Raw genomic sequence first — 27,878 nt, forward strand, 5'->3', positions numbered from 1 at the left:
ATGAAGGGCTTTCACAATCAACCAATATGAATGCGTGTAATTTATAATAAATCACACATAAGGAGCAGGATGGTATTGTGGTTTGAGCATTGGACTACGTCTCCGAAGATCAGAGTTCAAATCCCTTGCTGGACCATGGAAACCCATTGGGTAACCTTGGGCAAATCACTCTCTCAGCCTCAGAAGTGGACAAAAGCAAACCCCCTTTGAACAAACCTTGCCAAGAAAAACCCATGAGAGCATCACTTAAGGGTTGTTGTAAGTTAGAAGTGACTTGAAGGCACACTACAACAAAAGCAAATCACACATAAATATGAGACAGTCATTAGAAAGGCTTTTTTTTCTTATTCTATTAAATTCTTTTTAAAATGACTGTGACAGGATTGTTATGAAGAAGATGAGTTGTGTTTGTTGCCTTATAGGAGGGGCAGGCAACTGCATTGGGTCCAGGGTGCATGACTGCCAAAACTGGAGGTGGTCACAAGTCCATTTCAGGTTTGGAAAATGGGCATTTTTGATGTTATACATCCTCTGTAAACCCTGCAACCTCTTTTAAATGTTCTTTTAAAGTGTTCCTAGAGGCTTTTAGAAAAAGCAGTTCACCTTTTTGTATTTGTTCTTTTCCAGAAAAAGGTCTGTCCAGGGAACTTGGAGGTATCATGAAAAAACAGCCTTGGTTGAGAGTCTACATGGGGCCTTAAATGATTTGCATTTGGTCCCAATATAGCATGCCTGTGAGGCATAGCTTTGATGTTGGGTTCAACTGGGTATTTTTTGCTTTTGTTCCAAATTTTATTATTGCACATGGTTGAGGGATGTCTGTAAATATCACCATGGTCTGGTAGATTGAGTATTGGATTGGACTCTGGGGGACTGGGGTTTGAATCCTTGCTTTGCCATGGAAGCCCACTGGGTGACCCTGGGCAAGTCACACTCTTTCAGCTGCAGAGGAAGACAATGACAAATCCCTTCTGAACACATCTTGTCAAGAAAGCCCAGTGATAGGTTCACCTTAGGCTCACTGTAAGACAGAAACCAGATGAAGGCACATAGCAGCCACAACACGGGAGATGTCTATAGCCTTCTTTCCTGCCTATTGAAGGGACAGGATATAGAAACTATGGTGAAACTAAGCAAGCCTGAGTTGGTTTATTACCTAGAAGGCAGACTGCATAGTGTTTATGTTGCTTTGTGTTCCATGAATGAAGATTATTTATTTAGTAATTATGGGAAGGGGGTACAGTACACGTCTTTAGTGATCACTAATAATATACTTATAACAAAGAGACTGTGGGGGTTTGAGCAACAGATTTGGTTCAAAGTAGCCACTAGGTTTCCTTGTCCCAGTTGTAAATTCGTAGACTAACTTGCAGTGTTGGTCTGGAAAATCAGTGTGCAAAGGGATCTCTGTTGTACTTTGGAAACTATCTGAAAGAAAGCAGCTGGTACCATGACCTTTTGTAGACTAAAGTCTACTTCTTCAGACCTCACAAGGTTTTCATGAAGATAGGAGCTGGTGCAGTTGTTAAATGCCAGTACTACTTATTTTCCAATACAAATTGTGAGTTCAATACCAGCCAGGGTCTCAGGGTTGACTCAGCCTGGCATCCTTCCATAGGTCACTAAAATGAACACCCAGCTTGTTGGGGGCAAATACATTGTAAACCGTTTAGAGAGTGCTTAAGTGCACCGATAAGCAGCATAGAATAGTACTTGCTATTGCTTGCTATTGCTACACTGGGAAAGAAATGTAAATGCCACTGTGAGATCTTCAAAGCAAATCATATTCAGCCATGTGAATTACAACCATAAAACCAAATTCTGAACAAGCTTGAAACCAGTAGTTGGGCTCCTTGCAGCCTTGAAGATGAAGTCATTCTGAGTTTCACTGGCTGTACTAAAACTATACAGTAATAACAATTCAAGCTTAGATAAGCATTTGCCACTCTTAAAATAGATGGCTGAAACTTCAGCCTTCTATGATTCGTTCCTTTTTTTGTGTGTGATGTTAGTGGAAAAATATGTATGTTTCATCTATGTGTGCTTACATACACACGGACGCGCACAAACACACATACACACAATGTATTGCTGCTTGTTTCTTATCCATGGGATGCAATAGATCATACTTCTCCACCAGCATGGTGCTTTCCAGATGTTTCTAACCAGCCAGTATGGCTGGAAAGATTACGTTTGTCAACTGAAACCTATATAGGGCCCCATGTTGAGGAAAGATGGGTAGTACAAGAGTTCAGCTGTCAGTCTTGTCCTTGTCTAGTAATCATCACTACTTAATTAAATTTTATCTTACTGCACTTAATAGTGATCCACAATTCAGTGCATCATGCCAGGATAACAAATTTCCTGATTCAGGAATCCACACCCCACTCTTCAAGGAGCAGAATTTTTCAATACAAACGTCTCAGAACCAGTACCAGATGTGGTTGCAGACTCTCTCTTTGAGGCCCCTCTTTCCTTGGTATCCCAGCACTGGAAAACTGCTTCTTCCTCCCTTGAGGTTACATTAGAGTCCTTGGATTCCAGGGAATCCAGATTTTAAGCCACAGTCAAACTCCAGTTGCCTGCATGCCACAGTAGAAGCCTCTATCCACTGCATGGGAGGAGTTAGCTGTATGTATATATATGAGTGTGCATGTGCCTTTGACTGTTGACCTATGGCAATCCCATGGATTTCTTAGAGTTTTCATAGGCAAAGGATACCCATAGAAAGACCAAATCCTATGAAGTCACAGTCTGCCAGTTGTTGGACTAGCATACAAGATGAGTTTTCCTTGTTGCCAGTCCTGCCGTTATAGGAGCTCTTCGTGGCACCATGCCACTTGCCTTATTTATCCGATTAGCTTTGCTTCTGCAGTGTCTCCCATGCGGACTGTATAGCATATTTAGTAAAAACAGAAGATTGTATTTTAAAATATACAATTAAACAGTGTTGCGGCAAAATAAATATTAATCTGAGTAGGACATTTCCAAGTTGCAACCTGGAAATGTCTGTTATTGCTTTAAATGGACTGTGAACTGGCAACACATAGCTTTTCCTGCCTATTCAGCTCTGGTACTTTCTCATTTGCTATGGCAAGCAGAATCCAAGCAGAAGGAGGAAGAGAAGAGCACTGGGGTGAGGAACAAAAAGCTAAAAAGCTACAATTACAGTGGCATCATGCTGCAAAATTGCAAGAGATTTAAAGATGTGCGAGGAGTGGTGGTTGCAAACATGATGCTAGAATCAGGCATTTTACAGAATGCTTTCAGTCCGTATGTTGGTCTAACATATGCATTTTAGTTTACCTGATATTTTTTGTAATACGTATTGGTATATGTAGGTAAAAATGAAGAATACCTGTTGGGTGCAGGAAGAAAGTCAGAGTCCTTTGTCTTTGTTTTACTTGGCTACTTATATATTGTTAATAATTGGTGTGGGTTATAGCTTTTAAGACTTTACATATGCTAAAGTACAAGGGTGTGAATTTCAGTAAGTAATCAAAAATAAACTTTTCAAACAGCAGAGACTTCTCAGAGGTGTCACAGTAACTTTAGAAACAACTGTTTAGAATCAAAGCCAGGACATTTTTAACTGTTCTGGCAGTGCAACGTTAATAAAATTAAAAATCCATTTATGTTTTATTGGGGGCAGAATTAATGAATTCACAGCCAGACCTTGTACTGGACATCAGCATGAAAACAGACTTGTCAGTTTAAAAAGGAATGAAAAAAAGTAAAGCTGACATAAAAACAATAACCTGAAAGCTAAAAGAACACTGGAAAGTACTGGGTTTGACATTTCCTTAAATAGCTTTCTTAAAAATCAAGCCAAAGTGATTAACCCTTTCTGAGACCCAAACTACATAGGATAGGCAGTTCTGTGGTTCTTTGGGGAGATGATGATGATGGTGGTGATGATGGTGATTGATTTGTAGATAGGATGGGACCAAATTGTAGAGTCACACCTGAATATGTGAATTTAATTCTCTTGACAAACATGATCTGTGAGATGCACAATTTCTGTTGGCTGGCTCACATGTGCAAGTAATCACTTCATGCTCCAGCCAACAGGTTTTTAAAAATAATCTGTCACTTTGACAAGATTAATGGGAGCTAATTGTGTAGCAATTGCCTGTGTGCCTTTTGAATGCTGAATGCTGAAACAGTAACATTCCTTCTGCTCAATGGCACAAACCACTGGAACAATGATTTGGCACTGTTTTTTCTGCCTTGGCTGGTACATTGGTTGCTTTGTCTTAGGTTAGCTGTAAAACTGGTACATAATTGGTTGTTTGTTGGCATGTGGTCCAGAACGATATTTTTCCTTTGACTCTTCATTGATTTATAGGGGGAGATTTTGCTGGTGTCTGTTGTAGTACTGTATATACCTATGTGGGTCTATATACAAATGCCTCATACATGCTGCTTGCAGAAGAGACCTTTCACAATAAAAGTAAAGGTAAGACATGACACTGAAAGCTGTGTTGGAATGACTTTTCAGATGTACTGTGCAAATCAGAGCTTGGAAAAGTTACATTTTTGACTATCTCTCTGAATTCCCAAACCAGTATGGCCTGTGACCATACTGTTCTATGGGTTATAGTACAAAAATAACCTCTCCATGAAATTGATTCCTATGCTGTGCTTCCAAGCTACTTTTTATTTCAAGGTGAGAGGCTTAGTATTAGTGTTCCATAATCCAGCTAGCACCATAAGGATTGTAAATATATGACAGATATACCTTATCTCATTAAACCGCCCCAAACTACAACAGTTACCACTGAAATTCATTAAAACAAACCTTCCATTTATTTTATTGGATTTTATTTTGGTAGTAGCCTGGTTTGTTTGGCTTAAAGATCCTGACCTGCCTGATCATGGAAGCTAAGCAGGGTCAGCCGTGGTTTGTATTTGAACTAGAGACTACCAATGAATACCAGGCGCTTTTGCAATCCAAAAGGGATTGTCAGACCCAATTGTGCCAGGACTGTGGTGACTGTGTCGGCAGAAGCAGATTATATCTGTTCCTTTTTGTGCCAGCTTTTCCAGGTTGGAGTACTCTGTGTGTGCCCTCCGCACAGCTTCTGGCTGCTTTGGGGGCATGCGTCATCTGCATGCCATGTCCTCAATGTGGCCTGAAGCCGGTGCTTTTGGCCTGCCTGTTTTGGGCCTTAGTCATTCAAACATTCAAACTGGTCTTCCAGAATCCTAGTCCAGGACTCAGACCATTACACCATGCTGGCTCTTTAACTAAATAACTAAACTAATTTATAATTCCGATTTAGGAAGACATAACTGTACTGCTTTTTGCAGTATAAGATTTTAATTCCTTCAATAATTACAGGGATGTGTCCTCACGGAAAGGGTGGAGGAGACATGTCCCCTTGCTGAAGTGGTTGTTAATGGTATGTCTTGTGCTGCGGCTTCACAGTCTGTGGTAGGTGTTGAGAAAGAGGTAGATGTAGGATGAATGCATTTTGTTCCAGTATTGTGTAGCATACAAATTTTTAAAAAAGTAATTAAAATAACTTATAAGAAACAATACTGTAAATGGTTATCATAAAACTGTAATGGTAGTAAACTTCTGTGGATGGGAGCTTGGAACCAAACTGAAACTAAACTCTGCTTAGTTGGAGGAAAGAGAATGAAATAGGTTTTACTTTGAAGGTTTTCAACAGATTGAAAAACTGGTGGTAGGTCATCTGAAAAACAGAAATTTACAACATAAGAATTATTAGGACACAGTTGTGCATTTGGTAGAGAAGTTTCACTAAGAATGTGTGCTATTAAATATAGATTATGCTGGATATTGCCTGATTTGGAGAATGGATATGTGGTAGTTATTACTGCGCTGTTCCCACAATGCATATGATTCTGCTTATCAGCATGGAGTCATTCATTTGCTCCCGAAGGTAAATGCAATGTATAAATCTATTGGGTTTTTAAAAAAGGCTTTTCAGCAAGTCACTCTTGAGAGATCATATACAAGAAAATATTTGTTCATAGTTTGGTGATTAATGTTTCACAACTGATAAAAGTTACATTGTTTAAATGAGTTTATTAATCACTCTGTCTGTATGATCATTTCCTGTAATCTGTCATTATATTTCAAATACATAATTGTAAGAGACAGAAAACTAGCACCCACCACAATATGACTGCAAAGTACTGAGCTTCTGTTTCTTCAGAACAGCTCTTATAGAGGATTTGTATTAGGTGAATTGTATCAGGTGTCGTCACTACAGGATACTGCTTCATGGTGGTTTTGAACACCTGAATAATTTTTCCTTTCAGCCATCTATTCACAAAATGTTCTCTAGTCTCCTTATTCTGTCATGACTGTCAGTGCAAATGCAATACGTTGTATTTTCTTGAATGAATGAAATCTACATGATTTTTGGAGAGACTAGGGAATCAGTTGACTTCTGTGACCCTTACACAATCTTGCCAATAGGCTGAACAGGACAGCGTCTTTTTGCCCAGATGAGGGCCTACATTACCAATATATTGTTATTCTTGTTAACTTCTGTCAAGTTGACTTTGACCCTATGAATGGGAGATCTCCAAGAAATCCTGTCACCAACAGGTTTGCTCAGTTCTTGCAAAGTCAGGGTTGTGGCGTCCTTGCTTGAGGTTCTCTACCTGTAATATGATTTTCCTCTTTTCATTATGCCTCCAACATTACCAAGCATATGGTCTTTTGTGCAATGAAAGTTAATTCCTGGCAAAAACCAGAAAGTTAATGTCCTTGAAGAATATTTGACATTTAGTTCTCTTTCTTTGTGGATCTTGATGGGATCAAATGTTTTTTCGTTAGCATGCTCAAGTTTGTTTTGAATACTTTTTTGCCCATATTACAGCCTGCATAAGTATTGCTCTGCTTTCCAGAGCAATTCAGGTGTGAGCAATGACATCCATATGTTCTTGAGCTGAGACTTAAAGAGAGAACGCTTTGGGACAGGTCACACAAAGAATGTGAACATGTACATTTGTGTGGGAAGGTGGCTAAGGGAAATTGGCGCCAGAGATGTATGTCTTCAGAGCATAATGCATCTCCCCATGGGATCCTTTCAGCTTTGTTTCACACTGAGCCAAAGCTGATTCCACCATCCCCTGCAGGCTCAGTTTTGTCACTCCCACTCTGCTGCCAGATATTCTTCATCTTCTTGCCACTGCAAGAAATGAGATATTTCCCTCCGGCAGTAGATCCTGGCAAGCAACAGCACTGTGATAGGAGAGTTTGTTCCACTGAGCCTCTCCTGTGCCACTTAAGCTATCTTGCTGGCTTCAAATGCAGTGGAGGAGGATGGCTAGAAAGTCTAGTACAGTGATTCCCAAACTTTGGTCTTCCAGGCGTTTTGGACTTCATCTCCCAGAAGCTCCAGCAAGCTTGGCCAACAGTCAGGAATTATGGTAGCTAAAGTCCAAAACATTTGGAGGACTAAAGTTTGGCAACCATTGGTCTAATAGCAGCTAAACCTTATTAAGAAGATAAGATGCCAGTGGCTCAAGATACAAACTTGAAACTGCTTTAGGCCAGTGCTTCTCAGGCTTTCTTTCTGGCACATTGCTGAGAAATAATTGTCAGTCGAGCACATCTGATAGCTGAAGAAACAGTTATTGAGAGTGCTGTGCCAACACTGAACTAAATTCTGAAATATCTGGCTTTCCATTCAGCCAAGTTAGCTCCTGAGTGAGAATAGACAGAGCTTGAAAATTGCTATTTTAAGAGTACAGTGGGACCTTGGTATCTGCAGGGGATCTGTTCCAGACACACACCCCAAAAAGGCGGATACAAAAATCCATGGATTATCTAGTCCCATTGTCCCCAGTGACAGTGTGGCTGTGTGCATGTGCCGCCACTGGGAACAACAGGGGCTGTCCCTAATGGTGGCATGGCCATGTGTACCTGCCATCATCAGGAACAACAGGGGCTTGCTGTCTGCGGATGCTGAAATCTGTGGATGGCAAGTCCATGGATACCAAGGTCCCACTGTAATTCATTTCTGGTACTCTTTTGTATGTTCACACATTTGAACATGTTTAAATATTATGTATTTATATTTTTAGGTTGATCGTGACTATTTATTTTAGTCTCTGATATTACCTTGATAGTAATCTATTATTTTGTTTTCATCCCTTTGAAAACAGTTCCAAATACAGTTGGAAGAAACCACAAGGGCTATCCAGTCCAACCCACTGCCATGCAAGAACTCACAATCAAAGCATCTCTTACAGATTTATTATATCCTGTATTGATGGATTTGTGCATTCATTTTTGCCAGTTAAATTTCCTTCTATTAAATGTAAATTAACAAACAAACATTTCTGAAATGAGAATAGGATTCAAATTGCCGTCCATCATCCGTCCATCCATCCATCCATCCATCCATCTTTTCTGCCTCTATAGGCTATATAAATTCCAGTAATGGCACTTAGTTGATTTCTGAAAGGATAATATAATTCAGGTTGCCATATATGTCTGGCATGCCTCTGTTGGCTACATAAATTCCCACCAGAATGCATGGGACCAGGCAAGTCGCCAAGTCTCTTTGCTGTCTCAGAGTTTCCTACTGGCTGGTTAAGCAAGTCATAACATCAAATCCAACCTTTTGTATGGAAACCGACTTGGTTCTCAGTCCCCATTAAAGCATTAGCATGTATGACAAGGTGTTAGGCGACATCTACAAGAATTCCTATGAGTGAAAATTAAACTAGACTGGGATGGGAAGAGCAATATTTCTGAACCTCTGGGAAACAAAACACTGTAGTCATAACAAATTCATTTGATGTGTTTGTTCTCAGCATTTCTTCCCAGCTTTCTAATTTTCAAAAGCATTTATAACAATGTGATATGGCCCTGCATCCTGGAGTCTATAGGAGATCTGATAGAGAACCTGCAGTTCCTGCCAGCAATGTTCTTGCATGGTGCTGTGTCTTCAGGCTAGCCACCTTTATTGGCAGTAAGGTGGGCAAGAGAGGAGCAGGAAGGCAGTGCAGCAATCATTGTGAGAGGAGGTATGAGCAAGAGGAAAGAGCAGCAAAGATACCTCAGAAAGGAGGAGGAAGAAGTGTTTTCAACCTCTCCCTGTCCCAGGATAGAGAAGAAAGAGGTGGGAGAAGACAGAAGGAAAGTGGCCAGCTACAGATAGAAGATGGCAAAGCTACAGTAGATGGGAGAGGTTCAGGAGCAGCTACCCTTCTTGGTGAGTCCATGCTTCTGACCACTGGCCCCTAACAAAGCCAGCTAGGACACTGATGGCCACTGGGAAAGTAAGGAAGGTCCCCATAGCCTTCCCCATTACCTTGGAGATCTCAAGCAAACTGCTAAACAGCTGGATGTGAAACAGCTCCATTCCTGATCTGATCAGCTGCATAGCTGGGCTTGACACCTCATTTCACTTGCTAACTCTAAAGGTCCTTTGAGGGAGAACTTATCCTGACACTACTCATAGATGCTGAGGAGGTGATCCTGTCATTACTCACCTATGTGATTCCTATGGACCTTATCAGCTTTGAGTCTCAGTTTGGGGAAATGGTGGGATAGAAATAAATACAACAAATAAATATGAATGGGTGGGAAAGAACTGCGACTCAGTTCACAGTTCACATGCTTCTTGAGAAATCCAGTGTTCTGTGCCTAACAAAGGGGCCCGTAGCCTCACAAAGGATGGCGACATACTGGGTTGCAAAAGAAGTATCTGTTTGTGTTGCAAATGGATATTAAATTTCCTGGACTTTGAGAATTTCCTAGTAGCCACATGGTCAGGAGGAGGAGGTGTCAACCTGCAAGAAATACCCCTCCATACTATCTGAACTGAGAACAAAAACAGCAAAATGCAAGCCTGTGACTAACATATTTAATTTTTATTCCCTCTGTATGGTTTTTAACACCTTGCCTGATGAAGAAGCCAGTGGCGCTTTGAAAATTTGCAACATGTATATTGTGGCATTTGGGTTGGCCCAATAAAGGTTCTCACTGTTGGGTGGATTTTTGATGTTATGGAAAACCTTGGGCAAGTCATATTCTCTCAGCCTAAAAGCAAGGCAATTGCAACCCTTGCGAAGAAAACCCTATGGTAGGGTTCCCATAAATTGGACTCAAACTTCAGGCACAAAACCACCACTATTTGTAGGGTAGGAGAAGGAGTTCTATTTTATTGTTCTTATATTAGCTGTTACAAAATTCAGTAAAAACAAAGTTTCAAACAAGACAAAGCAAAACAAAACAAAAGTAAAAAATTAAGAAGTTGGAAGATTTCTAGTTTTTAAAAAAGAAACTCCAAGTAGCAGTTAGTTTCAGATCACTCATAATAGTTCCCATTTTTGTTCAGAGAATCAGACCTTGTTACTTTAAGCAATCAGCTGCTTGTGAGAAGAGCCAAGTACTCTTTGAACAGCTTGATAAGTAGTTTCATGTATCATGGCATTTGGCGTTATCTCTACAGTGACCCATCGGTTTTAGTGGTTTTAACAACCAGTTGAACCATTGAAGTTTATCAAATGGGAGGAATTTCTCTTAAATTCAAATGAAAAGAAAGTGGGGCCAGAATGCATTCACTTAAAGTCGCTAGTTTTGTGCAATTATGTGAATGCTCATTGCATTCAAACTGACTTCCTATTGCCCAAAAATAGCATGCCATTGCCCAAAATTGCATGTGGCAGTCTATCACGCAATAACATGAAACCACATGATTGTGTTCGGACTGACTTCCCATTGCCCGAATTTGAGTGTAGTGGGTTATCACACAATAATGTTAAACCCTATGATTGCGTTCAGATTGCCATCAGATTATACTTCCAATTCCCCTTGTCTGATAAACTCCATTGTCTTTTAATGGACCAGTCTTTGCCTGCTTTTAATTTTGCTTAAAAGGAATCTAATTAATCCAGAACTAAAATTAATCTGCAAAATCCAACTTTATAGGCTGATTTATTGCAGTACTTGTGCTATAATCATTGTACTGCTATGTCATCATTTGTAGATAGAGAGAAAAAAATCTTTAATTTACAAGAAACCAGGGGACTATCCGAAAATTATAAAAAGAAATGGTAACTTTCTGATGCAGAAAAATTCATATGGACATCCTATCATGGAATAAGGTTTTTTTGCTAGTTGTAAATTCTGGCCAAGTGAATTAGCTGCCAAGAATATTTTTAGTACTTTTATATGTTGCCCATTCAAATCATGGAAATTTTTCTTTTGAAAATTTGGATCAGTTGGGCACTCATTTTTAGAGTCTTTTAATACACAGATATTTTTAGTAAACAAAAAAAGTCCCTTATTTTATTTAATATCTGATAATGAAATTCTCTGGTTGCAAATGCTTAGACAGTATTTTGAACTTTTAATTTAACAGACCTCTCTTATTGGAATGAAAATGTCCCTTGATGGTCGGCTCATAATGGCACCATTGCTGTCCCTTGATTCTGTTCCATGGAGCCTTTGGCAGAACATCTTAGTCTTCATCACCTATTATAGCTATGCATGTACTTATACCTGAATTAAATTCCCTTCTGTTTCCCTGCTTTTATCTTTCTCTTTTTTCTCATATGTGTTGAGTATTAGGTAATAAACTCCTTGGGGCCAGGACCTGTCAACTTGTTCTCTGTGAAGTACCATGCACTCTATAAATAGTAATAAACTGTGATGTATTTATTGTAGTGGGCATAAGCAATCCAGAGTTCTAGGCATTTTGCCGTAAGACTTTTTATGGGATACGAACATGGTGCATTAACTAGTCTTGGAGTGAAGAATGGGATTGACTATCAGTGAAACCATGTCTTTCCATGCTCTAGTGAGATGTGGAGATGAGGCAAGCAATGAGAATATCAGAGAAATGGAAGGAAAGAAACTCATTGAGCTTTATTTTCTCTTTCTCCTTTTCTTTTAGCCTTCCTAGGTACTTGTGGCTGTGCAGAGAGAACCAGGAAAGGTGGTTCTACCCTTCTGCCATCCCAGTTTAGTTTTAGGTCTGCAGAAATAATCCAGTTTGAGATCACTTTAACTGCCCTGGCTCAATGCTAGGAAATTCTGGGAATTGTAGTTTTGTGAGACATTTAGCCTTCTCTATCAGAGAGCTCTGGTGCCACAGTAAACTACAATTCCCAGGATTTCCTAGCACTGAGCCAAGACAGTTAAAGCAGTCTCAAACTGGATTATTTCTGCAGTGTGTTTTGGACTGCAGTTAGTCACTCCAATATGTCACAGCCAGAGATTGGAAGCATTAATTTTTCCTCCCACTACAACTCCTTGAAGCTCCCAGATAGCATAGCCAGATGGGCAATTCTTTGAATTGTGGTCCAAAAAGTAACTTTTCCAAAAAGCTTATCGCATGGCACTTCGAGGAACAGGAACAGAATGGAAGGGAATGGTACAGAAGGAAACTGTGTGTTACCACATGGGAGAACGCTGTCGATGCCGCTGGGAGTCCCCCAAGCCATTCCCCAGCTGTTCCATGGCAGCTGTAGCCAACCCTAATTTTCAATGTATTAACATAAGGAATTCAAATATTAAGAATAACATCTGCTTGATAAATATTTACATTCCACCTAAGAGTTCAAATTACAGTTCTGGCCATTTATGGGGGGACCTGGAGTCTTTTATTGAACAACTTGAATCTATAAATCATGGTGCCTCCATGGCATCTGATTTTGAAGAACGGTTCAAAATTGGGGACTCCTGGAGACATCGGTGGCGTTCTCCCATGTGGTAACAAATGATTTCCCCTGTTCTGTTCCATTCCCTTCAGTTCCGTTCTGTTCCCTTTCCTCCAAGTGCTGTGCAATACGCTTACAAGCTATGGTCAGGATATTCATGATGTTGTACTAGACTGGAACTCAAACAAGCAGGGATTGTCAGTCTGTGAATTCTCCCTTTGTGCCTTAGTGACCGTTTACTCACATGAAGGAGCTAATCCAGTCTGCAGTTTAGGGCAAATCTACAAGATAACATAAATTATTGTGCTGGGCAGATGGGCCAGTATAGCATAAAAATAATAATAAATAATAAAACTTTTATTTATACCCCACTTTTTGTAATAAAACAATCAAAGAGGCTTACAACATTAAAAACATTCTACATACATGTATCTAGTGTATCATCTGCTGATAGAAGGCTCCTTGATCCAATGGTATGCTGAGGGAAGTGATTTTTGACAATTCACATTGAAGCTTCTCTCTACACCATATTCTGCTTTAGAGCCTTGGAGAAACCTTTCAGAATAATATGGAGATACCACAGGGACATGATCTCTGGTCAACACAGGGATGGACAGGTATTTACACACCCGTCCCTTTGCTGTCCCAGGATCCGTTACCGGTGCACACTCCTTATCTTGCCATACCATCAACGAGAAGCCCTCCATTTCCATATCTGATGCAGAAACAGTGCTCCTGGCTGCACCCATATGGACAGATGCCCCATTTCTGCTTCAAATGCAATGATGGGGGGCTTCTGAGTACAAGCGATGGCAAGGGAAGGCAGAGCACATGAGATGTGTGTGTATAAACAGCTGGGGTTTGCTGACCCTGCTTAGCTTCCAGTATCAAATAGTATCTGGTACTTTCTTTTATATGGGCAAGAAATATTTTCTCTTGCTTCTGTAGTTTCCAAAAGAGGAACAAGATGGTTGTGTGAAATGTGCTGTCTTTGTGCAGTTCATAAAACTGGCACCACTGTTTTACAGCTCGGAGATTTTTTTAAAAACTTGATACTCTCAATGTTTTGGAATAAGGGATGAGAAACATGCAATTCTCCAGAACTGTTAGACTGTAGTTTCCAGTATGGTTATGCTGGCTAGGAGTACTGGGACTTGTAAACTAACTACATCTGAATAGCCACATGACTCCCACCCCTGTCCATTGATGGCTGGATTGTATGGGAGTTACAATCTAAAACATCAGGAAGGGATCCCAGTTGTTTATCTCTCATATAGTTTACACACTTACTCAGAAATACACTGAATTCAAAGAGTCTTACTCCCTCGTAAGTGTGTGTTGACAATCACCAGATTGAATGTTAGTAGAACCTTCTAAACAATATACAGTTGTTCAGAGATTATGTTCTCAGTTGATAAGAACCAATAGTTCTGAATGGCATCTAGTTCCAAAAACCTAATTTGACTTAGAGGACGATCAAAGCTCTCATTTATGCTTGCAAGCCTTTCTTTGTAATCATTTGACTGAACCAGTACCCACACTGTTGACTTAAACTCCAGCCAGTCCAAATCATTTGTCCCATGGGAAAAGAGTTAAAAGTAGTTTGAACTGGCCTGGTAATTTACTAGCAAAATAATATTTGATTTACTAGCTGTCAGCTTTCATCAAATCTACATATTATATTTGCCTATACTGTGAAACCAAATTCAAATAAGGGGAGGGAAAATCAGCAAAGTGAGCATGACTTGAATTGGGAAAGATCTGGAGGTTCTCAGTAAGGAATTAAATCAGGGAGAAATTACAAGCAAGCACAGAAGAGTAATATTTTGTTTAGGGACTGTGCTTAGGAATTGCTTGCTAATTTGCTTTTTTAAGGCTTTTGTTGGTTTAAGTCCACATTTCCCAAACTTTTGATACTTGAGGTACAGTTTCGGCTGATCAAAACTGGAGTCACACTCCATTGGTTACTTTCAAAAAGATATATGTATTTTTTGACCTGTTTCCAGTGCAAATGGGTAGGCAGGTGCCTTAGCAGTGTGCAAGGAATAGTGGGACACTGATCTTTGATTGATGTTCGGCCACGTCTATATTCACTAATAATATTCAACTGGGATCAATGTAGGAGGGAACCTCTCCTCATTCCTCTCCTGGTTGTAATTGTCCTTGTAGTGTCATGGCTCATGCTTTCTGATTGTGGTGATTGATTGAGATGTTTGATCATTGGAAAATGGAGATAAGAGACCCTTTAATGCTCAGTTAGTTTGCACTGAAATGGATTCTATTTGCAGCTCTGCAAGGTTTCTTATGGAAAAGGACTCTGATTTGTAGATGAGGAAAGCTTTGTATATTATAGCAAAAACTTTAGTCTGCGGACAAGGAAAGTTTTACAACTTCTGTAAGTCTCAGTTTCTTTGTATCTATCTATGCCTGCTGTTCTAGTTCTAATTTTCTTTGTGTTAGGATATGTTTCTTTTGTTAAATCCAATTCTTTTGTATAAATATAATGGTTTGAGTATTGGACTGCGGTTCTGGAGACCAGGGTTCCATTCCCAGCTTGGCCATGAAATCCACTGGGTGAACTTGGGCAAGTCACATACTCTCAGCCTCAAGGGAAGGCAATGGCAAACCTCCTCTGAACAAACTCCATGATAGGCTCACTTTAAGGTCACCATAAATTGGAAACAGCTTAAAGGCACTCAACAATAAAAAAACAACAAACTGAATATAATTTTATTTGCATAATCATTAATCATGAGTGAGTATATTATTATAGCATGATAGCACATATTTTTGAGAACCACTCCCCTGTTGATATAATGCAAAAGTATGGGCTCTGAAATAATGAGAACTCCTCTAGGAGGAATGAGACAAAGGACTACAATCTTCAGTGGTTGGCAATGCATATTCATCCTAGGGAGTTGGTCAACCATCACTTTCCTCATGGACAAAAATTCTAGTGCCCCTTAATGTCTATTTCGTGATATAGTGGCCAAGCAGGGACATTAGAAGTGGGAGTCTTGTAAACTGTGCTAGCTGAGACATTGGGCAGTCTTCCTTTTGAAGCCTTCCCTGTATGAGGTCTTTAAACAGAGGCTGGATGGCCATCTGTCGGGGATGCTTTGATTGAGCCTGCATGGCAGAATGGGGTTGGACTGGATGGCCCTTGCGGTCTCTTCCAACTCTATGATTCTGTGCAGGTTCTGGTGTAGTCATACTGTGACATGGAATGCCAATCGATATGTGGATATATTATATTGTCACAACCTTTTGAGAGGTGGTTTGGGTGTTAGGCTGGATCAATTTTGGAGTGAAAACAAGGTGACCTGCTCTTTTTTCCATTTGAGATATCCCCTTGAAGAATCAACCTACAAATTCTAGGACTCCATAGGATGAAACCATGGCAGTTAAACAAGTGTCAGACAGCATTATTTCTGCAGTGCTGATGCAGCCTAGGTTTCAAATAAATGATCCTCCATGGAAATCCACAGGAAGGCAATAGCAAACCTCTAGATAAATCTTGCCAAGATGGATAGAGTCACCATAAGTTAGTGCTGACTTGGAGCACATAACAACAACAGATGGAGTTCATGGGGGCCTTTTCCATTGTGCTATGAAGTCCCTCGGTTTTAATATTTTACCGATTTCTATTTTTTAGTGATGTGAGTTTAGTTTAATGTTTTGCTAGCTATGCTGAATGCTTCTGTGATGAAGTGAGTAGCAAGATATAAATATTCAGGAATTTACAAAAAATCTCCAAGCTGCTCTGTTTGATAAGTACAAATGCAAAGCTTTCTCGGCTACATAGATGTGTTTTGCATCTTTTGGAGGTGGGGTCAAGATAGTGCTGATGTGCATAATATTATCACTATGAAGAACTCCATTTAGCCCAATGTTTATGCATCTAACAGGACTAACATCCTGCTACCTATATAAAAGCCGTAAGGGCCAGAAATATAATCTTATGGAAAATACACATGATTAGGTGTTCTTTATGTGCAGCTACATCTCACAGCATCAGTACCACTTAATCCAAGCCACTTAAGGCCAAGATCAAGTCTCTTTGTCAATATACTTTATTTTGTAAAAGCGAAATTAAGGTATCCAGTAAAGTTTGCCATGGCTGTGCTTCAAACCAGTGCGACGTGCTATGGAAAAGTAGTTATTGCTTTTTTAAAGAAAGGTTTACTGGTAATATCGAATTAGGTGGGCCAGTACTAATGCATTTTCAGGTTACCAAATTTGAGGCAGAAGTCTAGGAAACACAAGTGTATTGTAGAGCCAAGGTTCCTAGCCTGCAAAAGCATATTTTTAGATTACCAGATTTAGGGGAAAAGTCTAGGAAACACAAATGAAACATTTATCTAGTTGGACTACTGGAAACATTTATCTGGTTGGACTAGTACTCCCGTGTGTTAAAATGTGTGCTTGGAGAAATGTTAAAAACGGAGAGGGGTCCACCCTCACTCAAAGCAGATCTGGAAAACATTTGGTCTGATGTTGTTGTATACCTTCTAGTTGTTTCTGATTTATGACAACCCTAAGGTGAACCTATTGTGGGGTTTTCTTGGCATGTTTCTTTAGAGGGGGTTTGCCTTTGCCTTCCTCTGAGGCTCAGAGAGTGACTTGTTCATGATCACCCAGTAGGCTTTCATGGCGAAGCTGGGATTCAAATCCTGCTCTCCAGAGTCATAGTCCAGCATCCAAACCATTATACCACTCTGGTGTTCTGATGCCTTGTGTTTTTACCAAATGTAGCCTTTCAAGTGAGCCATTTACCTTATCTCATTTTACAGATTGGTGCAGGAAAGAGTTTTTAAAGCTCGGATAGTGATAACTGGTTCTAGAATCCCCAGAGGAGATGAATATGATGTTATTGGGGAAAGCGGCGGGGAGACATTTGGAAATGATCTTTTTTCAGAGCAGAGATATATTTTGGGCAAATTGATTCAATTGGTTCAGAATCTCCTGTGATAAATAGGTAAATGAAGAATATGCAGCTTTGCTGGTCTAATGAGTTACTTTTCTTTATGCCATCTTTCCAGACCTCAAAAGTTACTCAGTCAGATGAAGATAAAGAAGGTGGCTGGGATGCTTGGGGAGCTTGGAGTGATTGCTCTCGTACTTGTGGAGGAGGTGCATCCTATTCTCTGCGGAGGTGTTTAAATGGCAGGTTGGTCATTCACTTGAGATCCTGAACAATGCAAAACTGGGGCATTGTTCAGAAGCTGTGTTATTTATTTGTTTGTTTGTCTTCTATCCCATCTGAATTGGGGCAAAATGAGATAAAAGATAGGCACAAATATAAAATGCAATGAAATAGTAATATTTAAACAACTTCTTCTTCTTCCTTTTCCTCCTCCTCCTTTCCCCCAGTATGGGACCCAAGGTAGCTTACAACTGTTAGAAGAAACATAGCTAAAATTATACCAAATACAAAAGTTAAACAATATCATAAAACTATCTACAACATTAAAACCAGCAAAAAAACACAGCTGCTGAAATTACTCATTGCTGTCTTTAAGAAGAAACTTAGTGAAGATTTAATCCCTAGTTCTTCCTCATTAATAACTTTTGCTGTCTTGACCCCACTCTGATGTTGCTTGGCCTCACATATCTCAGTTTTCATTTGTGAAATGTTAGTGGGTATGGAGACATATGGAACTTGAAGGTACACAAATAACAACAACAAATGGAGACATGTAATATGAAATTACCAGTGGCGTCACTAGGATTGGTGTCACCCAGTGCGGTAATTCGTGATGTCACCCTCCCATTGACCTCCTCCCATTTCACACTATAGAGAATCCTTAGTAATGCTTTGTTGCAGTATGTTACTCGTAAATCGTAGTTCCCCTATACCACTGAATGTAATGCTAATAGTTGTGACATAAACAACTAGCAAAATTAAAATTACACCTTCAAATTACAGTGGAACCTCACCTTACATGAGGGATCTATTCTGAACCCCCCCCCCCATGTGAATTCCACCTATGCTCGAGCCCCATTCAAGTGAATGGGGCTCGTGCATGCAGCAGTGTGGTGGTGTGGAGGCGTGCATGCATGCCACGGGCGTGCACCCCATTCATCCGAATGGGGCGCACCACCCTTTGCGCGCTGTGCGCTCCCGTGCGGCTTGAGCACATATGCTCAAAGCTGCAAACAGTCCGCCCGCGTATAAAGCAAGTGCACTGTACAATATCATATGCACAACCTAAATGTGTTTACATACATAGTGAGGATGTGGATAAAATGTGATGTTTTTAAAGAAAATTTTAAAAGAATATTTTTTTAAAAAAAAATTCAATTTTTTACAATTAAAAATTTTCAATTTGAAACTTAAATTTTAAAAAATTCTGGGGCCTCTCCTTTCACCTCCCACTGAGCTTTATCCCACTCCCACCATCTCTTAAGGCATTTTAAAGGGAAGCAGGTGAATGCCACAAGCCAGTTTCTGCCAAAAGGTTGGTGTTTGAGGTGCAGTGGTGTAAAAACCCCTTTAGGGTGTCCCCTGGTGTGGTCCGCACCCCCTAGTGATACCACTGGTAGTTACAATACATATAATAGTTGGGTGAGTGTAAATTAAATTGGTTCATAATAAAATCCAAACCGATAAATTTCTCTCCTAACTCAGAGAAGAATCACAAGGCAAGGAGCTGGAGGCATAGTTTGAATGAACAGTCTCTTCCTGCTCCTCTCTCTTCCAAGCCTTTTATCCCTCCTACTTGCTTTCCTGCTTCTTCCCTCCATGCTCATAGCCTTTGAGCTCTTCCTGAAAGTCTGTCCATGAATAACAATGTGATTTTAAGGACTCTTGTTATTCATTTTGTAAGTCATTTGTTGAAGAAAATTGTAACACATTGCGCGTAATATTTCAGAAATGTCTTGATAGGTTGGGACAATACATAGAGGTAAGGCTAACATGAAGAGCTGTAACTGCTCCATCAGACTGTCATGCTAAACTCTTCATCATCCAAACAGAATTATATGTGAGCGACATGTCCACTATTCAAAATAATAATTTATGGGAAAATATATTCTTTTAATGTTACTTCTGTTATTCAAAACTTGGGTTTTTTTTCTTCCAGGAACTGTGAAGGCAGGAATATCCGATATAAAACCTGCAGCAATAATGTGAGTTTCATCTGTCATTTTTGTTTGACTATTCTTTTGTCACCAAATCAAATAGCTGTGGAAATCTCACTTACCTTGGTGTTTTTTAAAAGCCCAAGAAGTAGAGATGTAACTATTTCTTTTTGCCTAGTAGCAACACAGAGATTTGCATGTGAGGCCCCTAAATCGGGAGTGCATAGATCACAGACTTTCTGTGGGTCCCCAGTGTCATCAGTACACACTAACAAGTCTCTCCTTCTTTGTGGACAGTCACTGTTGCTGTTTTCATGATGCTCATGTCACTAGGGATTCAGCAACATTGACTGCAGTTTCTGGAACTGGTTAGAGGCTTTAGTGCCTTTCCAGCAGCCAAGACCAATGTTTCCACAAATGATCTTGTGTTAAGACTGGACTGAAGTTATATTTCCTCAAACCTGATGATCCTGAGCTCCAACACATGCATGTGTATGTGCATGCATGTTAGACCTAATTGACCCCTTCCTCCAACTCAGTAAATTAGTCTTTTGTAGATGAAAAGTAAAGCTTTATTTCCGAAGTCAGAGAGATGTGGCTAGTAAGGCATCTTTGGACAGAAACAAAGATCAATCAAATAAATGCATCAAATAAATGCATTTGAAAGGAATAGCTCCTTCTTCCAAATTTGGTGGGCAAAAGTTTTCGGTTCTCATAATACAGCTAAGCCATTTCCAAAACAGTAAGGTTACTTTCAAATGTGTTTTTCCTCTACATTCTCCAGTCATCGGTGTCCATTAGAGCAAGCTGATAACAAGTTAAGAAGCTATTTGCTATTACTGTACTTAAACAAGTAAGTAATAAGCTTAGTTGCTAACTAGCACCAAGTGCTCCCACAGAAGCCATTTTCAAAGGCCAATCTGCTGAACAGTCTTTTTATCACCCCTGCACTGGAATGGCAAACACATTATAATATTAAAATTGTTTATTTCTAATATATAAAAGCCCTTAGCAATTTCTCTATTATATATCATTGATCATTCTTACATAGCCTTAAGAATACCGACTTGTTGTATCTGTTTCCCAAACGGGTGTCTCACAAACATGTCCCCTTTGTGGGAATTACACTTCAGATCTCAAATACCATACCTTGTAAGAATATTAAATCATAAAGTACAACAGTTATAAGCAACCAAAGATATCAGTCAAATTTGTTGTTGCTGTGTGTGTCTTCAAGTTGTTGCCAACTTATATGACAACCTTAAGGTAAACTATCATGGGGGTTTCTTGGCAAATTTCTTCAGAGGGAGGTTGCCATTGCCATCCTCTGAGGCTGAGAGAGCGTGGCTTGCCCAAGGTCACTCAGTGGGCTTCCATGGCCAAGCTGGGATTTGAACCCTGGTCTCTAGTCCTAGTTCAATGCTCAAACCACTACACCACTCTGGTCAATCAGATACCAAAAGCATATCCCATAGCTGTAATGTGTTTTTTTAATGTGTACAAAGGCTGTTCATACCACTATATCGCTGTATTAAGCACAGCACAGGTTTGATCCATGGCCTATTATTATATGACACATAACATATTAGGCAGGACAGAATCATGACATCATATCAATAAGCACAGAGTCATGTCAGAATGTCCATCAGGACAGAATCATGGCAGAATTAATTCAATCCTGACAGTGTCTGATCCCAGCCTCTCCGCAAATACCAGGCAGAATGTCTTTTCCATGCTTACTCATGAGTGATCCCCCCTCCGTTCTAGACCTCAGACATGGAAAAGTTGTAAAAGTTGTTTTATTCAAGCTGCTGTGTTACTTGGGCAATAATAAACTTTGCTGACTGTAGCTTGTTTTGGCTTCTAGTATCTTTTGGCTCTGCCACCTTGCATGGGCTGGTTTCCAGCGCATAGTTCCCACACAGTGACCGCTAATGGCTTAGCTGTGATAGGTGCTATAGAAGGGAGAAAGAGGTTGTATTTTGCCAGTGAAGCATTGGCGTCTAGGTCACTGATTTCTTTCAGCCAGTGGCTTTTCATACCATTTCTTATGCATTCAAGGGGATTAACTCCCATGATATGTTCATATTCAAATATATTCTTATGTTTTTCCTTTACTTTTTACAACCTCTTCTATCTGAGTCTTATATCATTGTTTCGAGTGCCTTTCCACATTTGTGTGAGAGGTTTTAGGGAATACATGCACTTAGCTACTCATTTTGGAGCAAAACTCCCATTCTTATGATGCAACAGTTATATCTTTTGTCAGAGATCTGGAAATGATCTGTGTGTCTTTGAATAGAGCAGTTCGTAAAATAAATTGCCTTCAGTATTTTTCTTGTCCTGTGCAAAACTGTCTGTTAGGAGCTCTGTGCATTATCTTCCATATCTTTCCCCCCCGATTTCTAAAAAATGTTTTGTGCGTATATTATATTGGTAAAGTGCTTTGTTGCTTTATGTTGTTGTTGAGTAATCTAGAGCCAAGATGTGCAGAGAATCAGAATCACAATTTGGGCCAAGAATTAATTCAGCGTTGGAATAAGGAATGTGTCCTGGATTGAAGCCTGAGAAATAAGATTGCACCATAGCTAGGAGAGGACTGCAAGCCAAGAGAAGAAGTCTCAGCAAGATAGGAAACAAGATATAATGCCAAGTAGAGCCATTAAGATGTTAGGGAGGTGTCAGGAGTCACGGAGCTTTCCAGGAAGTTAGGAGGAGGAGAAAATCCCAAACCAAGGAGTTGTCCATTATTGTCATGTAAGTTTTCTCAGGGCCACCGCACTGGACAACATGAAGCACCTGTTTACGCAATAGATCTGAGTGTTGTGAAAGGATAGAAAAATCATCATTTAATATGTTGATATTTTATTTTTGTCTCAAGAAAAGGGGAGAGCTGCTTGAGGGATTTTCTGTCCCAAGGGTCAGAATATCTGGATGATAGACCTTGACTTGGGAAAGAACATTTGTTTCTTTACCCCAGGCAGCAAAATATCTCAGGTGAGCCCAAAGTTTTGTTGCTGTTAGCTGCAATTAAGTTAATGTTGAAGACCTGATTAATGAAAGAGAGGGAAGTGTCATTAAATTGTGATTAAATCAAGCTAATAGCATGATTGTGGGGAAGATTATCACATCCCTGCGTGCTTCTCCCATTCGTGTCCCGTGTGTAAACAGTAATGGACATTAACTGACAGTAATGGTCAATAATGGGAGTTTCCGTTATTAATCAATGACACATCCATTACTGTTTATGTACAGGACATGAATGGGACAAGCGCGCAGGGGTGTGATAATTTCTCCCCCTGGTTGCACGATTAGCATGATTTAATTACGATTTAATGATGCTTCCCTCCTGTGTGAAGAAGTTCGATATCTTTTAGTCATCAGGTCCTCTGGGATTCTGGACTGGATGATGGCTTTAATTTTAGTGTGACAAAGCAGTGATTGGTTCAGGATATCCCCAGGATGGATGGACAGGGAAGCTTGGCTGGGAACACAAGGGGTGTAGGCAGAGAAGTTGGCCTACTGCTTTGAGTGCAAAGAGATCCTTTGTCTCAAGTTGCAAATGGAAATGCAGATTACCTTTGTAATGCAATGGATTATCTCTACTTGGGGAAGGAAGGAGCAATTAATACTCCCATTAATTAATTGTCCGATTACCTGGATGTGCACATGCCTCAGGACATGCTCTTTTCCTCCTGAGAACCTGACCTAGTGTTCTTGAAAGGTCATCGATATCTCAAAAACATGCTATCTCCAGATATGAGATATTAAAATATGGGGACCCCAAAACACAGTCCAGGGTATGCAGGATGTGCTAATACTTTGCACCCTCATGGAATCATGCAGAATTGTAAAAGTTACTTTTTGGATAGCAGCTCCCAGTGTTCCCCTCTCCCTTGTTCCTATGCTGACTGAAGTTTCAAGAAGTGTAGCCCAAAAATGTTTCCAAGTTTATTTATTTGTTAAACTATTTATATCCCACTCAGTATCTGAAGATCTCAGGTTGCTTTACAATCGCATTCATTTAAAACAACAAGCAATAGCAATATATTAAAACATATTAAATAGATTATTAATGAATAACCAGACAATTTAAAACCTGCTAAAACAATCTTAAATAATGGAACCATAAGATATAATTGATCAGATGAAATCATGATGTATACGTAGTCCTGTTTGTAGATATAATCTGTGCTTTCTGGACTCAGTGGTGGTATACTGTTCTAAAATATGAGAGTTACACCCTTCAAGGGGAGGTTCGGCTTAGTGGATGTATTGAATCATTTTAATCTCCCATAAAACAACCCAGCTCCTCGCCCATTTTTATGAAACTGGTTGATGCCAACTGGCTTCTCCAGCAAGACAACACGAGGCTTGTAAAAAAAGACCTTTAACTGCTGCAATCCTTCCCTGGCCCCTTCCTTGGATGGATTTTATAATGCCTGAGCTGTATAATAGAGGAAACTGTTGGCATAAGGCAGTGGAACAAGTCATGCGGTGAGCAGAGTCCAAAGCACAATCCCCCCCCCCAAAGATATCGGATGTTATTCTTAATTGCTCCCTCTTTCGCAAGTAAAACCCACCTGTCTTGTCCCACTTCATCTTGCATGGACATCTGTGAATTACATTTAAATTTGGTGTGGCGCAAGCTCTCCGGCAGAAATTGTGGCAGTGTACAAAACCATTGTGTTCATCAACACATTCTTTCTTGCATATACAGCATGGGTCTCATCTGTAACCTGACCTTGCCCACTTCAGGGATTGAATCTGGGATCTTTGTGATACAATGGATTATCTCTACCAATCTTTAGCCAGGATTCCAGTTACAACATAGGAATCTGCCTTGTACAGAGTCAGACTATTGCTTCATCTAGCTTACCGTTGTCTACGCTTACTGGTAACAGATTTGAAATGGGGTCTTTCCCAACCTTCCCTGCTAATATCAGAAACTGAACCTGAGATAACTGCATGCAAGATATGTTCTCTTCTACTGTCCCCCTCAGTGGCTTACACAGGACCCTATTGCATGGGGTTAAAACAGCGACTTACCTTTCCTGAATTCAGTGCTAATTTGGGAGGCAGCCAGGTCCTATCACACAGAAATCACCACGAAATCACCACCCAGGTCCATCTTAATGAAGCCTAGGTTGGCACAGCTGCTTCAGCGGGCCATTTTTAGAAGTCAGAAGCCTCCATTTTTGAAAAGGGACCATGGAAGCAGCTTAGATGACCCGGGCTGCATCTGGGATGATTATTCGGTGGCGATTTCTGTGTGATAGGACCCAGATACCTCCCGAATTAGCACTGAATTTCGGAAAGGTAAGCCGCTGTTTTAGCCCCATGCGATAGGGTCCACACTGTACTGTAGGAGTAACATTAGCAGGGCAGCCCTCTGTTTTCTCCTTTCCATCACTGCCTCTGAAGATCAAAAATGTGAAAGCATTTCATTGAAAAAGTCACTGCATTTGAGATCACATGTACAAAGCCTGGCATGCTATTTTTCAAAAGCAACAAAGCAGGCCCAATAGGAAGATATAGAAAAAAAAAAAGAAGAAATTAATGAGACTGTTCTGTGTACATGTTTTTGTAAGAAACCAGACTACAGATTTAAGGCTTTAAGTATTCAAGGAATGCTTTGTTATTTACTGTATTTCTCTCCTCTCCCTCTTTATAGGAATGTATGATCTTCTTTACAATAAGGTCAGGTTTTGATTTCTAGATTAGAAGCTGGTGGAGGAAGGATGCATGTTCAGTTTTTTATCTGGAATATAATTTATTGTATCTGGAATATAGCTTATAGCTTACATTTTTGTAGATTCTTCTTCATGGCCTCTGTGCTTCACACTAATGAGTTATCATATGCTTGCTCAGTGCACCATTAAGAACCTTCTAGAATCATGTAGAAGCTATTTGGCAGTAACTCTGCCCATCTCCAGCAACGCTATAGAAGTGTTTTCCTGCCAAAACTATACTTCTTTTTATCTGCTGCTGCAGCAGCATTGTGTGGAACCTGTTTCTCTATGTTTGGTTTTGCTTATGGCCATTGGCTGGTTCGGTTCAGCCTTTGCCAATGGAAGAGGCAACTAGTGGATCACTATTTTAGATCTGATCCTATCTAATAGTGATGATCTGGTTAATGGGATAGAACTGGTGGGATCCTTAGGTGGAAGTGACCATGTTCTCCTGGAGTTTGTTATACAGCTGAAAGGGGAAGCCAAGCATACTCAGACATGCATTCTAGACTTTAATAAAACTGATTTCAGTAACACAGGGAGATACTGACAGCAGTCCCATGTTCAGAAATACTAATAGAGAAAGGTGTTTCTGAAGGATGAGAGTTTATTACAAGTGAGATGTTGAAGGGAAACAGTCCAAAGGTTTCAATGAGGATGAAAAATGGGAGGTGTCTAAAGAAACTGGGATGGATGTCTAAAGAACTTCCAACTGAGCTAAGACTCAAAACGGACATACACAAAGAAGGGAAAAAGAGGGGAATCACCAAAGAAGAATTCAAATAAATAGCCAGCTCAAGTAGGGAGAAAGTCAGAAAAGCTAAAACACTGAATGAGCTCAGGCTTCCTAGAGAGCTTAAAACAATAAAAAGGGATTTTGGGGTTATATATATGTAGTAAAAGGAAGAATAAGGAAATGGTACAGTCACGGCATGGAGAAGATGGCAAAATGATGACCGGACAGAGAAAAGGCAGAACTACTCAATACCTTTTTATTGCCTCAGTCTTTTCTGAAAAGGAGAACAGTGCTCAACCTGAAGGAAATGGAGCAGATAATGCAGTTGGTAAAATGGAGCACAGAATAGATAAAGAGGTAGTACAGGAATACCTGGATACTCTGGATGAATTCATGTCTCCCAGGCTAAATGAACTACATCCAAGGGTATTGAAAGAACTAGTGGAAATAATTGTCAGAACCACTGACAATAATTTTTTAATATTTCCTGGAGGACAGGAGAGATCCCTGCAGACTGGAGAAGGGCAACAAGAGGGGAAAAACAGGACCCAAATAATTGCCCTCCAGTCAGCCTGACATCAATACCAGGAAAGATTCTAGAACAGATCATTAAACAGTCAGTAAGGACTTAGAGAGGAATGCCATGATTACTAAAAGTCAGCATGGGTTTCTTAAGAACAAGTCATACCAGATTTATCGTATCTCTTTTTTTCCATAGAGTTGCAAGTTTGGTAGACAAAGTGAATGAAGTGGATGTAGTGTACTGTATCTTGATTTCAGTAAGGCCTTTGATAAGGTCCTCCATGATATGCTTGCAAAAAAATCTGGTAAAATGCTACAGTTAGGTGGATTTATAACTGGTTTAGACTTGCGTCACCAAGATATCTCATTATGGATGTATTTACAAATACAGGTATTTCAAAATCCAAAATAATAAAGAATCTGAAATCCCAAACACTTCTGGTCCCAAGCATTTCGGATAAGGGGGACTCAACCTGTCATATATAGGTTTACAGAATTCATTATCTGCAAAGTCAGTTTTGCTCCATAATACTGTACCTTATTCTCCTCAAATCCAAATGTAGAATATAAATTAAACCTAGCTTTAATATGTATGTCATTTTAATTAAAAGAACAAGAATAGTTTTACCATGAAATTGATTTCATCTGGATTTGTAAGAGCAGAACAGTAAAGTTCAGTAGAGTCAAGTAGAATAAGTAGGTCCCAGAATAATAATAATATTTCAGTCATAAAATGAATTTGCAGTTACCAGTTAAAGCATTTTCTTGGGTTATTAACCAGTGTTGTTCACCTGCTTGCTTTTAAAATAAAAGTATATGTATGCCTTAAGATGTTTTTATGGCTATCTCAGCAAAATGAACGATATAAGCTATGCCTTATATGGCGCCCGCTGAGATTTTTCAGTGTTTCGTAAGCCCTATGTTTTATATTTCTGTTTCTATATATAATGTTTCATTATAATGCTATGATGTGCAGAATATGGAAGTGTTTAAGATAATCCTTATGGGTCCTATTCGTAGAAAAAAATGTATTTAAGCCATTTCCGCATAAATCTTTACACACACACACACACATATATATATATATATATATATGCCAAGACGCCAGCTGTGCCTTTGCCAATATGACTTGGCTTCATTTAGCA

The 27,878-nt window shown here is 39.8% G+C and overlaps 1 protein-coding gene across 5 annotated transcripts in view; it reads left to right on the forward strand.

Annotated features, from left to right (window-relative positions):
* ADAMTSL3 (ADAMTS like 3) overlaps positions 1 to 27,878 on the forward strand; it is a 221,016-nt gene that overhangs the window by 80,021 nt on the left and 113,117 nt on the right. For 3 of the 5 annotated variants that reach the window (XM_042475404.1, XM_042475402.1, XM_042475403.1), the window contains 2 exons: positions 17,703 to 17,830; positions 19,746 to 19,791. In XM_042475404.1, the coding sequence (XP_042331338.1) occupies positions 17,703 to 17,830; positions 19,746 to 19,791 (174 nt within the window). Of the gene's footprint in view, positions 1 to 17,702; positions 17,831 to 19,745; positions 19,792 to 22,431; positions 22,501 to 22,624; positions 22,741 to 27,878 lie in introns of those variants that run through there. The other 2 variants (XM_042475405.1, XM_042475406.1) reach the window with 2 other exon arrangements.

Source organism: Sceloporus undulatus, chromosome 6 (assembly GCF_019175285.1).
Source record: "Sceloporus undulatus isolate JIND9_A2432 ecotype Alabama chromosome 6, SceUnd_v1.1, whole genome shotgun sequence".
Classification (NCBI taxonomy): Eukaryota; Metazoa; Chordata; class Lepidosauria; order Squamata; family Phrynosomatidae; genus Sceloporus; species Sceloporus undulatus.